The sequence below is a fragment of the Acipenser ruthenus genome, chromosome 18, assembly GCF_902713425.1.
Source record: "Acipenser ruthenus chromosome 18, fAciRut3.2 maternal haplotype, whole genome shotgun sequence".
NCBI classification, from domain to species: domain Eukaryota; kingdom Metazoa; phylum Chordata; class Actinopteri; order Acipenseriformes; family Acipenseridae; genus Acipenser; species Acipenser ruthenus.
In genome coordinates this window covers 22,935,255-22,951,887 of record NC_081206.1, presented here as the reverse complement: position 1 = coordinate 22,951,887, position 16,633 = coordinate 22,935,255, and the positions used below count along the sequence as shown (strand labels likewise).

Sequence of the window (16,633 nt, the reverse complement as noted above, 5' to 3'; positions counted from 1 at the left end):
AAATTGAGGTTAGTGCAAAACATTTGCTGCTAATCAAGTCAAGACAAGTCTATGCCAGTCCTTACTTCAGGCAAACTTTTAAACCTTGACAGCCAATTAAAATGAACTGTTTGCAAGTGCCTGTGAACAGTATACTACTGGAGACATGGAAAGCCTGTAACACATACTTTTGTAATACAAGATATGTATTGCAAATGTTTACTTCAGACTTTGATAGTTTATTGTATACATTCAGCTATTTATCCATGAAGTCTGTCAGGCCTTTTTCTGTCCATCCCGTGTGTGTGATTTACTGTATTTAGAATTATCCAGTAGCAGCGACTGATTGCACAGGGAATATTGACATGCAGTCAGCATTTGTAAAAACATGCGAAATGCTGGCCAAGTGTAATAATTCCTAAGCTTACCAGACACCACTTCTCAATTATTTAATTTATTCAGTGATTTCAAATAAAAAGGGAAAATTTGTTATAAATAAGTTGGTATATATATTAAGTACAACTTCTTTCTGTCAAGTTTTACTATTAGTGTTCTGTCCCGTTACATAATTAATGAGTTATGGTAATGGCAGTTTATCTTCAAAAATATATATTTATCTAAATATTAAAAGAAAAAAACAGTTTGTCAGCTGCAACAGATGTCAAATTCTATTTTGGCAATTCAGTGAAAAATTATCAACCTTGTCAAATGTCATTTCAAATCAAAGAATGGAGAGAGATTTTAGTCAATGTTTTAAAACTGACTTTGAAACCTATTGGCTTTTGAAAAAGAAAAGGTCACATAATTGCAACGTTTGATCAAATGTTTGGGCTCCTTTCTTAAAGGCTGTCGTAACGTATGAAATATAGACTTTCAAAGTTAGCAAAAACTGCCGAAAGGTCGTAATATGTTAAACGCTGTAATCTTCTGAAAGTGGTTGGTTGGTTTTCCTGTTGGCCCTCCTATCAACTTTAACCTCCAACCTCCTCCTGTATGTATCACTACAAATAAAACTACAGAACTTTGACAAGAGGATATAAAGTCACCAGGCCATCGCACAGAGATCTCCACATGATTTTCTTTAACCTAAAGTTTAAAGTTTAAAGTGCTCTCAGCCAGACTTTTAATAGGAAGTTGTAAACAGTCACCCATATCGCTTTGGTTTTCATAAGTACTGTTTTAACAGCAAAAAGTAGAACTCTACATTATAAATTATGTTTGACAACCTGGATTTAGTGGTTTTGTCATTGCTTGTCTTTAACTATTACACGGATTTGTCTTCCCATATAAGATGAATATTCAATATTCTTTTTTAACCAAGGTACATGTGATCTGGTTGCAGTTTTTAAATTTTTACATAAACCTTAATTAAAACAAAACAGATGGCATAAGCTAAGAACCAATGTAATAAACCTGTAATCCTTTATGAATTTAAGTCTTAGCTAAACTCTCTAAATTGATGGCAGTTGAAGAATATGTTATGTCCCAACTGGAACTGGTTATATTCCGAAAAAAAAAAAAAACAAACATGTTTGGTCACTGCTGTATATTTTGTAGTCATAGATGGCTCAAAAAAACTGTTTAGCATAAGCACTAATTAGCACCAGGAAGGACCTGAAGAGATGAGCTGTTGATAGCAAAAGGTAGCATTAAAGCTTAAACCCTTAGCATCCTTAAAAACAAAAAATAGTTGAATACAAATGTAGTCATTAATAGTGGTTTTATAATATATATTTTTTACATGAATGCTTTAGTAGGTTATGTAAGTAACAAGGTGAAGCTGAGTTCCTTCTACGACCAAGGAAGTGCAGTAATTTCATAATAATGGGAACATCAGAATCCCAATAGAAATAGTAGGAACAGCTTGGAAGCCAAAGTGATTTCAGCCTATAGTTGTTTGAGTTGCCTTGAATCCAAACATTGCACAGTAGGCAAAGTGAAGTGCCTGTAAGACGGCACTGACTTTGCGTATGCTGTGTTGAAATACGTTATTTAGGGCAGTGAAATGTCCTCTATTAAGAGAAGAAATAGACCGGAGTCGTAAAAAGACTAAACAGTATCCCTCCTTCCTCTACATTGAATAACTCCTTCCCTCCCTCTATTAAACAGTACCCCCCTCCATCCCTCTATATTAAACAGAATCCTTCCCTCCATCCCTCTCTTTTTCCTCTCTAGTGTGACGTCTGTCCCTCAGACCGTCGGCGCACCGAAACGAACGGGGCTGAGTTTAGAGAGTTAAAGTGTCATTTTACTGTCTCTGGCAAGAATAAGCATATTACATGTTCAGAGAAGTACAGTGGATATTGACATCTCAAGCTATATCAAGGTCCTTATTACTTATTGAGAGTAATTGCACAAACACTGTCCCTTGTGAGGCTGAGATTTATGAAACGTGTTGCAACAGAGGAATGAAGCCAATTCCCCAAAGGGTTTTCAGAAGTTTAAGCTCTTTAGGAGTCTAGCACAAATTATTTTTTTTGTATTTTACAGTTTTACAATGAAAGGGAAGTACAGTAAACAAACAGTGCAGCCACATTCTGCATTGAGGAAGCTTTTAGGAGCTGCTATTGTCATGGCAATTTTATTTTTCGTATTGTGATATATAAACCATTGTCCTGAGATACCCAGAAGTCAATTCAATTCCTTGGCTGGATTCAAACAAAGGTGCCACAGATCAGATTAAGGCCTCTGTTCCATGCAAAAACATGTGCTCTTCATCTTGTGGTTCCTTGTTTCTGCTATAAAGCCTATTGTATTTTACATGATCTGAGACAGGTAAAACGTACCAGAATGCCTTGGGTTGTGAGTTGAAAAGCCTGAACATGGAGCCATATGGTCACCTTACCAATGGGACTTTAAAACTTTTCATTTTCTGAGTTAGTGCTTCAACAGAATTTTACATTCTTTAAGGCTTTTCAGAAAATGCTTATGGTTCTACTGTCCCTTAACACTTGAAAGATGTTCTATATTCTCTCCTATTAGAAGGTGAAATGTTTTGCAATTCTAATATTTGTTTATTCTTATAATATATAGCTGTAGTAGATGCCTCATTTGATGTTTGTCTCATTCGTTCTGTTTTCTTTTAAAACTAATAATATTAACCTATTTATTTTGCTTTAAAGAAAACTAGAATAGATGGCTTATTATTGATAAAAAATAATATAAATTATTATAAAAAATCTACAGTGGTTAGATAGAAAATTGCCAAAATACTTGTGCAACATCATGTTTTCTTCATTTTTTTTTTTTTTTTTTTTTTTTGTCTTGCTTACAGAAGTGCCTGCCAATCTAAGTGCTGTTTTGTCCATTGTGGTAGATGCAGCTTTTATATATCTTAAATTACATGTCTGTAATAAAAAAAAAATTGAACAGTTATGTACAGGACAACCCTTTAAACAAATGTGTGCTCTGTGTACCAAAGGATTTTTTTTTTTTTTTTTTTTTTTGGTCCAGCCACTTGATAGCAATACACAAGTGCTCTCACAGACAAATATATCAAATTGTGTGTCGCTTGCAGTAGTGGCATTTACTTGAATATTTGCCTGCATTGAAAAATGTGGGATTAACATCACAATCATCAACCCCAGCACTCAAACCCTGCAATTTAATAGCTTTTTAGACTTTTTTTTCTAAACAGCAATTAATCTCATTTTAGTACAATTTTGTCAATGCTGAAGTCATTCATTGAATCGCTGTTTTGTTCATATTTGGCTTCAGCTCCTCTGCATAGTCATTAAAGGCCCAATTAATGTCACCTTTAGCTGAAGAGTACTCATTTTTATTGAGAAAATGACAGTTGCCGCCATGAGTGGTGCACTGTAATATGCATTAATTGCCCTGTAACACTGGTAATTACGAGTTTTTCAAGCCTCTCAGTAAACTGTCATGCCCAGACAAGACTGCACTGAAATAGATTACTCATTAGGGAGACCTGCCCTGTTTTCCAATGGGGTGCTCAGTGTTGGCACAAAAATAATTCTGGTGCTTGAACAAATAGTTGCCAAGAGCAATTTCCTATTACAACTTCCCAGTGACGGGTTTTTCAGCCATCACTTTCGACTGGGGTCAGCAAAAGAGACAGGGTGCAGAGAGATCTTAACTAACAGTCAGGCAGTTTTTCATGTTTCACAAATTATTTAGAACAGCCACCGCAGTTCTCACATTCATGGACGGCCTATCATTTTAAGAATGTTATACTAAATAACATTGGAGTATTGGACATTTTACAGGTTGTAATTAAACTAGTACTGCTGCATTGTTTATTTAAAATGTTTCTTAATCAGTTTTTCAACCAACATTGTTTAACTATATTAAAGTTTAGGGACAATATGTAGTTACAGTAGTTGGATTAGTTGAAACTGCAAATCTCTTGTTTTTTTTTCAGAGTATAGATAATAATGAGTTTTGATAGCTAATGTGGATGCTTATGCTTTACACATAAGAGATTTATTACATTTCTGCTAGAAACCAAATTCTGTTAGGCAACAGTCATAACTCTACAAAACAGTAAGATTGCCTTTTTAAATTCTTAGTTTATATTATAAATAACACTTCCATTGCTTTTTTTCTTTAATATTTTCCACTTCCCTTTACTGCACTTGTCATCATTCATTTATTTTTTACAATGTTACCCCACAATAGTTTTCTTTTAATTCCCTTTTGCAATCCTGAAGGTCCAGGAAAAACCCTTTTGTTTTATCTCCCTTATAACATCTGCTTCAGGCAATCTGCTCTTTCTCTCCTTAAATGAATTTTGTCACGGCCTTTCAAATTCTCACAAAGTGATGAGCTAATGAAAGGAGATAGTACAATTTGTGCTGACCAGGTAGCGACTGCCAACACACAGCTGAGCTTAGTATTGAAACAAAAAATAGAGCATTATATTACTGATTTACTCATTAAAAAAAGACCTTGGTGTGTTTATCGGTTTGCATTGGCGCAGATTTATCGAATTGTTTATGACAAGACTAATTGGGATAATTGTAGACATTAAAATTACCTGTCAGCTATCTGTAACTACACTCCCTTTCTGTCTGACAACTAGTGACAACTGAGGAACCCCGTAGCATTACTTATGATGGCTTCTCGAGTGGTAATAAGGACAATAGGGGCCCTGGCTAATTTGACATGGACAGCCTTCACAACAAGGATCTGGCTAAATGACTGTCAGAGGGGGGAAAGGCGTTGGAAAACTAATGGAGTCCCCCATGGTGTTCTGACAGAGAGATGAGGCAATTTGAACAGAAATTGAAAGGGCTTCAGTTTGTCAAGTATTTAGGGCTATCAGAGAACAGCTAGAGGCTGGAACCTGAGAATAAATATGTGAACTATGGTGAGTAGTTTCATATAGGTCACTTACATGGTAATGGTTGCCTAGCTTTCAAAGGTTTCTACTCCAGCACCATACTTCACCTTCCCTGACTCGATGCATTGCAGCCTTAATCTCTTGCATGATTTTACACAGCAGGAGTAATGGCTAAGGTTACAAAGGAGCAGGAGTGTTGGGCAACAAATTGCTGAGATGGTGATTCTTGATGAAATAAACAGAAATATGTTTTGTAACAGTAATTAATTTTATTTAGAAAAATTGAAAATAAATACATTCTGTGCTAATGTTTTTGTTTGTTGGGTCTGTTGAGTTATGGAAATTAGTACTGTATACATTACAGCTTTTAATTATTGTTTCTTTGCCCACATAAACCTAAATGCTTTACTTCTGGGTTTAAAATACTAACAAAATGACCATCCAAAGTAATGTTGACAAAATTACAACATTTATTTATTTATTTATTAAATGTCAGGTTCAATTCATTACAATTTTTTTTAAAATTTATTTTATTTAAAAACATTTTATAGAGCGCAACATAAAAAATAAAAAAAATAAACACACACAGTATAACGTATCAGTGTCAAAGCATTTGACAGTGCATTCTCCCGATTGAATTAGCATAACTTGTGAAATAAGAATGTTTTTAGTTTCTTCTTGAAAGGGAGAATTTCAGCAGTAGGGCGGAGTTCAACAGGCAGAGCATTCCAAATCTGTGGACCCGGGACCGAAAAAGCACGAGCTCCAAAACGTTTGTGTTTAAAACGTGGCTGACACAGGAACATGGTGTGCAAGGACCTCAGACTCTTAATAGGGTTATAAACCTGCAGTTTCTCAGTCAGATAGTGAAGAAGTTGCTGATAAAACTTTAGGGCTCAGTAACATACCTTCTTGAGTTTGTGCTACTGGTACTTGTTGCATATATGGAAAAAAAAAAAACATCTTGATCTATTCTATACATATTGTCAGCCACTCTGTAATGTCATTTTACTAGAAATCAGTACTGTCAGGAAGGAGATCATCTGTTTGTTTTGTGAAAAGGGGGTTAAATTGTCAGTTTGACAACTCATAAAAGCTTCCCTTCATAGCAAACAAACAAAAATCAATACCAGATTGCCTGAGGAATACTATTTTCAGCTTCTGTGACCTGGGTGTCATTCACTACTTCTTTTATTACATCTTAAGAGTATTTAGCTTCCAATTTGAACAGCTCACTAATTCGTTTTTCTTAGGCTCAATAGGGTATTGCCAATCCAACCTATCTTATAAGTGACACGTGTCTGCAAGTAACCTACAACATCTTTTGTCCCCTCAAGCAGTCACCCCTGAAATAACTAATTGAGCATTTGTTTTTATAACCCCTTTTTTAAAAACTACAATAAAAAGTAATTTGCTTAGGATCATCCAAAAAAACATTGACCGTGAGGTGGTGATATCTGATCACAGTTATTTAAATACCCTCGAGCAATGTTGTGTTGCTGATCCCATTGCCTTTGAAAGTTGCAGGCTCTCTGGCTGGTCTGAGTAAAGTTCACATGTTACTGATTTGAGCGAAGCGTTCCTGCTCGTTTGTTTTTCTACCATGCCAGCTTTGCACGAACAAGGTCATGTTTGAAGTACTGGGAGTCAGTTAATTTTTTTAATCTTACCTTTGTGAAATCTGGGAGAGTTTGGGTTAGGGCAGTCGGCTGATGGAATTGAGTTTTCCTAACCCCTTGGATTAGCCCCTCATTTATAAGCAGGCATTATTACACAACTGAAATTGACTGGTTTCATTTCATCATTGTAACCATGATTTTTAATTCTGAAATAAAAGTATTTACCACCATGCTTCAGTTTCAGATATATATTTTTAAGTTGAGAAATTAACTGCTTATTTTAGTAATATAAACTTGTGCGTGTGATGTCATTAACACTCAAATGGACCAGGGGGAAAAAAAGTCCACTAGTCTAGGATTGACTTTATGTCTAGTTAGTTAGTGCTGAAAGAGTTGTACATTCATTAGGTGTTTGTTTTCTGAAATTCTACATGATGGGCATATGGGAATATGTTTTGTTTTGTTTTTTTGGCCATCAATGGTCAGAATACTTACGCAAATATAACAATCAATCTTAGGTCCTGTGCATTTACTTTGAAACTTGTCTCCTTAACAAGTAATGTGAATAAAACACAAAAGTCAACAAACTTACCCCGTTGTTTATATGATCTTAATAATATGTGCATTTAGTGAAGTATTCTTTGAGCCTATGAAACACTTGATACATCACTGCTGAGGCACATAGACTGTATTGCATTACAGTAAAAACTGTTGTTGATTAAAGACAGGGTTAAGAAAGGACTTGCAAAAAATTGAAAACATATTGGCGGACAGGGTTAAAGACAGGATTAGTGTAGGTTTCACCAAGGTAGAGTAAAGAGAAATTGTAGGCAGTTTATGGGGATTTGGTTTTGTCCCTTGAGATTCAGTAATTATTGGAAAGGCTGCTGGTAGAGCACAATAACAGGGTAAGGGACCTTGTATCCCCTTGATACCATGCTGCCAGCCTAGACCAGTCCCAAGGACAACATCACCAACGCTAGATCATTTTACAGATTACCAGTTCTAGAGATGATGGTTATTTGTCATCCTGAGAGCAGTGGACTGTATTAGACTTTGTGTACCAAATTAACGTCTGAATAGATGTTTTCATGCACAGATGCTGACAGGATGATAGCATTCCCTTTTTCTAACAGTGTACCAGATTAGCATTTGAGGAACTAAAAACAAACACGCACACACCTTTCTATTTGCTGCCAAGGGTTAAACATATTGCTTTATTTTTTTGGTATTATTTACCGAATTTACTGGAGGTTAAAAGACATGCATAGTTAAAACATCTACAGTATACTTTAGGTTTGGTTTCTTACCAACACCCAAGCAAAAGGTTACCAGTAATATAATATTTTAAGAATAGGAAATAGTATGATATTGTTTGAAAACATTATTTATTTTATGTGCCCTGTTGCATTATAAAAAGGGTGAGGCTGGTACCTTAACCCATAACTATATAGCATTCAATACTGGTAAATGTAAATATTACCAAAAGAAACTATGTAAAATACAATGAATAATGTTTGGACTAAAAGTCTTTCTCAGTGATTAAAGACATGAGAAAGACTGAAGTCTTATGTTACAGGCAGTGGCCGACATGCTGCCCTTATTTATGTGTGACAATAACAAGAGCATGAACAATATACCATATCAAGGACAATTTCAAACCAGGATTGCATATTTTGATTTTTTGTTTCCTTAATTGAATACACCAGTCATAATATCCATTATTTTTAGGTTCTTCATGTAGATTACTTACGTTTGTTGCCTTTGAACCTTAATATCAAACATGACTGTTTCATAACTGTCATGTCTTATTAGGTAGCTGTTACATCCTGGTTTGTCTATAGAAAGCACCACATTATACACAGTAATTATCTGTGGGGCAGAGAAAAAAAGAATGTAAAATTTAAATTGTGCAGATTTAATGTTGTAAAATCACACACAATGTTCAGTGCCTTTTCAAGACATTTCAGATGTCATATTGCAGATATTTGAACAGAATGCAGATTTTGGTTCTTCACTATGACTAAAGGTTTAGCTTGTTATATTTCAGATTTATATGCCATGTTGTTCTTTCAACATTCTGTAGTTCTATAAGGGTCTGAACTTTCCAGTAGATCATATGTATACAAAAATATGGATTTAGAATATATTAAATATATATTTAAACATTATTAATTGCAATTCTTTTTGCAGAATAAATGAAGATAAATCAGAAAATACCATATATTCAATTATCAGAAGCAAAGCAGACATCGATTGGATATATCCTGCCAATATCCCTGTAGTGATAAATGGAAGAATTCGATAATGAGGTTTAACCGTTTGCGTGATTAGCAGGGTGCCAGAGGAGATAAAGGCTTCCCTGAAATATTTTAAAGTGCCTATCAATAAATGAAAATTACCAGTCTGTGTTTAGCATACCATTTCAATAGATAGTACCCCAAAGGCTTTCATCATCAGTTAAATTACCTTAATATGTGACTGGTTGTCTTCAATAAGATATATAGTCATCTTGCAAAGGGCAGGTCCAGTCTCCTGGGGTCTCTGAGGTTTTATATAAGAAAACTTTAATCCTCTTTTAATCTCTGCACAAGCTGTATTGAGTGTTTTTTTGCTTCCAGTTGCAAATACCCAATGTCACATTTTGAGAACTAACTTGAACCTATACTTATCTTGTGTATATAAACAAAAGGGTGAATCATTTATAATAGAACAAGAGACATAAGTGCTGAAACCAACATGTCTGTAAGCTCAATACATGGGAAAAAGAAAGTGCACACACAAGGTTAACTAAAATTTCAAAGGTGTTAATTCTTGCAGACTTTTTAAAAGTTTTTTTGTGAGATATAAACACTGGGAAAATGATGAGGCAAAGTAGCAGGCTGGTCAGAACTGTCTGTGTTTTTGATCTTAGAGATTCTTTATTCCTTTACTTTCACATTATAAATAAGACTACTACGTTCTTGGCATGCTCTCGTTTAAAAATCTGTTCTGCTTGGCCTATCATGTCTCACTATAGCTGCCCTTTGCATGCCCTTTGGCGGAATCAGTTTCTAAATATCCTGTTTATGATCCCTTTTCTGGCACTTTATTTGCTTGCCAAGAACTGTAGCCAGATGCAGAGAAGAAGGGGCTTGTAAAACTTGCAAGACACTCACAGATTTTGCAGATATCGTCTTGCACTGGCCTTGAGATGGCCTTCCATTTCAAACCCTAAAAATAAACACCTATTAATCACCAAATGGCAACATGCGCTGACCAGAGCTTTGACTGCTGGGACCCGAACCTAACCTTCCTCAATAGCTTGTCTCATAGTCTGTCACCCAGGATAAGAAACAATTTGCAGCCAGACATTCTTTAAAAAAAAAAAAAAAAAAAAAAAAGGCAGCAGTCGCAAGCTAAACTAAATGTTTAAAATAACCTTCCCAACGCCCCTTAAAGCTGATGTATAGCTAAGTGTCTCAGGAATTAAACAATAAGGTATTTGTCGGCAGTCTTCGGAACAACACAAGAGATGGCTTAGTGCCATCAAAATGTGCAGTAAATGGTACCAAACTAAGACCAGCATTCCTTCTGCTAGGACACCATAAATTTACATTTAGCATTTTCTTGGTGTCGGTTGTTCTCTAGGGTACAAGTTTACTCTCCTAAAATGTGTAATTTTAGTATATGCATGCAATAAAGTGGACTATTGGGTAGTCAGTTTTCCCAGGATGCAATTTATTTAAAATTGTACATTTTTAAAACAGATGGCCTGGAATGACCAGCTTCCTTATCCAAATGGATAAGAAACAGTTTTAAGTTCTTTGATCCCTGAATTCAGGAAACAGGTAGAACAATTTAACCTCTATTTTGAGTAAAATATGTATATTACATAGACTTACATTTTACATTTACATTTTGTACAAGGGGAAAAAACAAATGTCAGTCATTTTTTAACTAAATGAATTAAATTAAACAGTAGTTCCTCTAGAAAAAAAAGTCATATATCTAGAATTGTTGCCTTATACAATTTTTGTTACAATTTTTTAAGCTGTAACAAGCTGACTATGAATTCAGTTTGTAATAATATATTACCCCACATAACAACCACATTTATACAGTGCCTTGGTTACATTTATTATCTTTTAATCTACACCAACATATCTCAAAACAGCAGCTGTCCATCTCTAGCATTGTGCTTTCAGATTCTTGGCTGCATTGTGTGTTCTGTCCCATGTTATCGATGTCTACAAATTCTTAGTTTGTTATGCGAGTCCGGTCACAGAACTATGAAAATATGACATATCAGAGGCATTTCATCTGTGAAATCAATATGAATGAATTTTCAATATTATTATTATTATTATTATTATTATTATTATTATTACAATTTGAAACTCTTGTCCCAGGGGTGATACATCTCTGCATGGATTAGGGTTACATCCAAATAATAAGAAAATAGAAAATGTTTTGTCAAATATCTTTTACGAGACAGGAACCCTGAATACTTTACAAATAAACCATGGTGGCAGAGAAGATTGATTCATCTCTCTAATAAATCAAAAGGTCTCGCAGGGGCCTCCAAAAATGCAACCCTTTGAACAATGTCTCAGAGTTAATCCAAACCGACAGTGTAAGAAGAGCCAAGTACTCAGGCTTCTGCCTTAGACCACTATTTTAAAAGACTTTTATTACAGCATCATTACCTTTTTTTTTTTTTTTTACTGATTTTATGTATATTGTCAAATCAATATAAGAAATAAATGGTAATAATAATAAAGAACAGGCCTTGATATAGTGGAATGATCAACTGATCTGTGATTAAAGGCCGCAGTTAAAAAGAAAACAATTTAAAACATGCAATACATTTATAATATGAAGCTGTTTTTTTTTTTTTATTTATATCCATTAAATAGACAAGGACTGTTATCAGGATAGGCGACACTTGTGAAACCTGTAATTTGTCATTTAATTATGCTGCGATTTTGTGAGGCTTTGTGAGACTTAATAGCAGCTTGTTATACAAATACCTACTTTTTGTTTTGTACTTAGTGATGTGCTATCATTAAGCTGCCGTATAACACCAGGCACCTGTTCTCAACAACAAAAAAGTTGTACAATTTGTAAGTGGTTATTAAATGTAGTGATTATAGATGCAGCTTTATTGTGATTTAGAACCAATGCGCTTACATTGTTGGTTTTCAATCAATCTGCTGTTTATAAGGTAATCATTTGCATATTTTAACTTTAGAACTTTGCAGTTTTTTTTTTTTTATTTATTTATTTATTTTTACAATAGCACCACTACTTAAGAATCTCCAGAGTGATTGGTGGGAAGTCCAATGTGTTTTTGAGTACAAATATTTATAACTAGTTTTACAAAAATGTAATTTCCATACTGCATACTGGTAAAGTAATAGATGGATAATATCTGCTAATTTCTGATAGTAAATATTATACTTTAAAACTATTAAGAAATTTTAATGAATTCAATACCTACCTCCTGCGGATGAGATGTTAAATCAGTGTCCTATTGTAAGTGACTCTGCATATAATGTTCACAGCCTACCTCTGTAAAGCACTTTGTGATGGTGGTCCACTATGAAAGGCGCTATTTAAAAATTAAGATATTATTATTATTATTATTATTATTATTATTATTATTATTATTATTGCCTGCCAATTTGTAAAATAAAATGGTTGTATTTACATATAGATGAATATAGTTTACTTGTCTTTATATATCTGCAATCTGTTTTATGCGTGGTATCAGAAGTCTATTAATCCTTATTCTTTCATGTTCACACATGGTTTGCATTTTCTGCACAAAATATAAAATAATAATGCAATTTAGATACTTGTTAAACACTAACTGTTTGAAAAGGTTTCTAACACAGATGTTATGGAGATTGCCATATCTGTAAAATATATCCATGTATATCTTATGTAAACGTTTAGATTCTGTTTCCATAACATTCCCATAAAAAGCATAGTGCTAGTTCCAAGCCCAGCATTAAATACGAGGAAAAAAAATCAAACACTTGCAGCAACAATTCTAAAAGTTCATTGCTCAGCTATGTGTGACTTTAGAGTGAACTTGTAGGGTATCTGTCAACCTTCTCTGCGTTGTTAGTTTTGGCATGTTTGCTAAAAAAGATACAGCACTGTAAATCACTGATTGTAAAAAGTATTGCAGACACACAGTTGTATATAACAATTGTATTCTTGGCTGAAATGAAAAGTGTTATTGTCTTACTAGTGCAAAGTTTGTAATTTTATGTTTTCAGTATATGTTTCTCACAGCAGAACACCACTAGTTAAGCTGCTTTTTAATTAAGTAGTCTCAGTAGGTGCATGTGAGGCTGATGTTGAAAACATATTGCTGTGTTTTTGAGTTGTGTTTTTTTTATGTGATTGATTGTCATTACTTCTTTATGAACTCAGCCTGAAGGTCTGAACTTCCTGATGGGTTATATAGTCCGCAGGGCTACTTCCTGAGCGGGTCTGGTGGGATCAAGCCACTCTATTTAAGGTCTGAGGACCTCATGTCACAGTGCTGCGGTGATATTATTTAAATGTGTCTTTTTTCCTCTGAAAGTTGGGACTGTTTTTGACCCAGAATCAAAGTATATCAAATTGAAAATTGTGCTAATCATTGATAACGTGCCTGAGGCCTCAACAATATTCATGTGCACCACACAGATGAAATAAAGCGTGAAAGTCGTCTTTAAGTAACTACCCCCAGTGGAAGAATTCCAGTATGCATCAGAAATTAAACAGAAATACATGTACCATACCTGCATTGGCATATAATCGCAATAATACCCACCACATCTTGAATTGCACCTTCTATTGATCTTCCTGATACCCTTATAGTTACAGAAACTGAAACTGATCACCATCCTTGCATGGTGGGAATAGAGCTATGAGTCACTTTTCACTGTTGTACGGCAGTGGAAAAATGAAAATATATAAGTGGGATCTGAAACTTTTAAGTTCAAACCGGTTTATTTTAATGTATGTGGAAAGTTTTCTCTTACTACTTCCTAAACTATACTGCTCAATATGTTACTATTCTAAGCATGATTCAAGAGAATTTTATATTGAAAGGAAAATCAGCATGCTTTTATGGCCTACCTGATATAAATCCAATTTAATAACTAGAATGAAAATTAAACACAGCAAACTGAGAAATGTGAAATTGATAATGAAGGTAATATATTTTGTATTAAGAGAAAAAGAAAAAATTGAACACATGTGTTGCATTTAAATGTGTTGCATGTATATGTTTTACTTTATATTGAATTTAGTACGTAGAATGTGTTTCAGGAAGGTTGAAGTTAAAATACCAAAATACTTCAGCAAAGAGGAGAGAAGGGGAGGATGCTTCCATATCGTTTGGCAAGCATGTTAGAAGGATTACTGTTTGTTCTTGAATATTAAAAACAGTCAAGTGATTTTGTCCAGTTGGATAGCCCTAGTTTAATTTGCAATTCATCTAAAAAGAACAGTAAAGCCAGAACAGTTGTGGTATTAGAATATTCTTGTTAAAATTGTTTCTTTAACCCTAAGGTGGAAATTTATAGTTACAGTAACGTTTTAAAAATGCAACGCAATGGGTGTTAAACAAACTAACTTGCAGGTGAAAAAACACATCAGTAAACTATTTTGTTACACACCAACATTACTGTTTGAGTTTGTGTCTGTGTAATGCTTACTGAAGTAAAAAATACAGTGTATCTGAATAATCTCTTTCTTTATCTTGCAGGTTTGGTCCTGGATTAGTTATCTACTGGCATGGATTTATAGAGGAGCTCGACTGTCATCGCGAACGTGGCATCCTGCTTAAAGACTGCTTCCCCTTAGACATTGTAACATTATGCCACAGTTCAAGCCAGAGTTAGTGGTGGAAGAGGAGAAGGAAAGAGGGTGAATCCGGAAGCAATTTTACTTTCCTGCAGTGCAAACTACTGGCAAACATCTGCCCTGAACTTCAGATGAACTCCTGCTGTCCAGGGTCATACTAATACCTCTTTATAAAAACATACTCTGAGTTTCTGTTTAACTTCACTCCCATGCTTGTGCGAGCAGCCAAAACTGACAGACACATCCCACTCATTATCACCAGCTCTGTCTCTGTCGAACAGTTTAAAGATAGCAATAATCTTTCTTCCCTCTGAATTTTTTAAAGCAACACAAATCAATAGGTGTGACTTTTTAAAGACATGGTTCATTTAAAAAAAAAGGCAAATGCTAAATAAATGTTTTATTTTTTTCCTCATTTCAGCTCAATGTAACTACTGTGGTATATTATAGTAATCTTATTTCCTTCTCTGCTGTTTGTTTGATAGATACACACGTTGTAGTTTTTTAAGGTGTGAAAGCATGATTTTCCTGTCCGAGCTGAAACTTCACAGGGCTATTTTTATTAATAAAATATCTGTATTAGATGTTAAAACTGAGTGAGCTTATATATCATTCATTGAAATTAAATGATAGAGTTGGTCTTTTCAGTACTTTTTTGTGGTTATTTCTATATGGTCCTTAACTTCTACAGAGGCTTTGTTAAAATTGGTTTTCCTTTCAGATGCCTGTTCACGCATCAAGTATTTATGTTACTTTGTAAGACATTCCAACAATTCCACATAGTAACATTTTTCAGGTCTTAAAAATGTGTTGAAATTGCAATTAATATTGAGGCACCCAATCCAACAAGTTGGGTTTTAAATTGCTTTTTTTTCTGGCTAGTTGGAAAGCTGTACAATTATACTGAGAAAGTAACAAATACATCATATATAAGACTTTAAATTGCATGACACTCTTTACAAAGTTTTGATTGTTGCAGTCAGCGCTTCAGATAAGGTTTTGTGTCTAGGAGTAGTAAAATGTATTTTCAGGGGGTAAAATGCAACATTGCCTTGAAGTCATGAGTAATCGTGATAAATACTGTACAGTCTTTAATGGTAATTGGGGTAGGCATTTAAAAAAAGAGCCTTCCATTTTAACTGCAATGTTAACTTTAACTACTATACAACCACGAGTGTGTTCTACATGGTTCTTCATTGGCTCGGTGCATTTTCTTTTCGAGGTATCACACTGACACTACAAATTAATTACAATACTTCTTTAACTCAGTGGACATGTTAATTTCAATATAAAGCCATGCAGATAAATAAAATAAGGACATTCATTTTGTTTAATATTATTGGCACCTTTTTTTGCGGTTGCCTCTGACTGATAGTTCCAGTTGGATTTGTAGCTGGACTGGGGTGTTTACACTTCAACCTGTGTAGCTTTGAATTTTTTTTATTCTTACTGCGATTGTCTGTAACGACAACAGGGCTAGCCAGAGATTGGATAATGGTTGTGGGGCTGTTTTTTTCTTGTGTACAGTTTCCTAGTAACTGAAGACATTGTATTCTTGGAGATGTAGTTGTTAGTGGACAGGGATGGAGACAAGCTCTACAGCAAATTTGCTATGCATGTTTCTATGCATTAAATTTAAATTTATTGCATGTTTCTGGTTTTTTAATGAGTAAAAATGTCAGGTACGCAGCTTATCTGGACCGCTGGTTGCAGTTTTCTTCAGTCTTGTACTGCTTGGACCTGTAACTATACAGCCATGTCTATTTTTATGAGGTGGTCTCTGGTGAGTGCTAATGGAATAAACATTGCCAAGCCAGAGAAGAGAAGTGTGCATAAAATTGAATGATGCATTCAGTGGCATATATAGACTTGTCATAGAGTT

The 16,633-nt window shown here is 34.5% G+C and overlaps 1 protein-coding gene across 2 annotated transcripts in view; it reads left to right on the top strand.

The window, feature by feature from the left end:
- Nucleotides 1-15,401, top strand: part of LOC117418408 (CDAN1-interacting nuclease 1-like) — a 79,058-nt gene extending 63,657 nt beyond the window's left edge. For both annotated transcript variants that reach the window (XM_058991578.1, XM_034905460.2), the window contains one exon: nt 14,654-15,401. In XM_058991578.1, the coding sequence (XP_058847561.1) occupies nt 14,654-14,789 (136 nt within the window). In that variant the 3' untranslated portion in view covers nt 14,790-15,401. The remainder of the gene's footprint in view (nt 1-14,653) is intronic.
- Nucleotides 15,402-16,633: the final 1,232 nt, after the last annotated feature.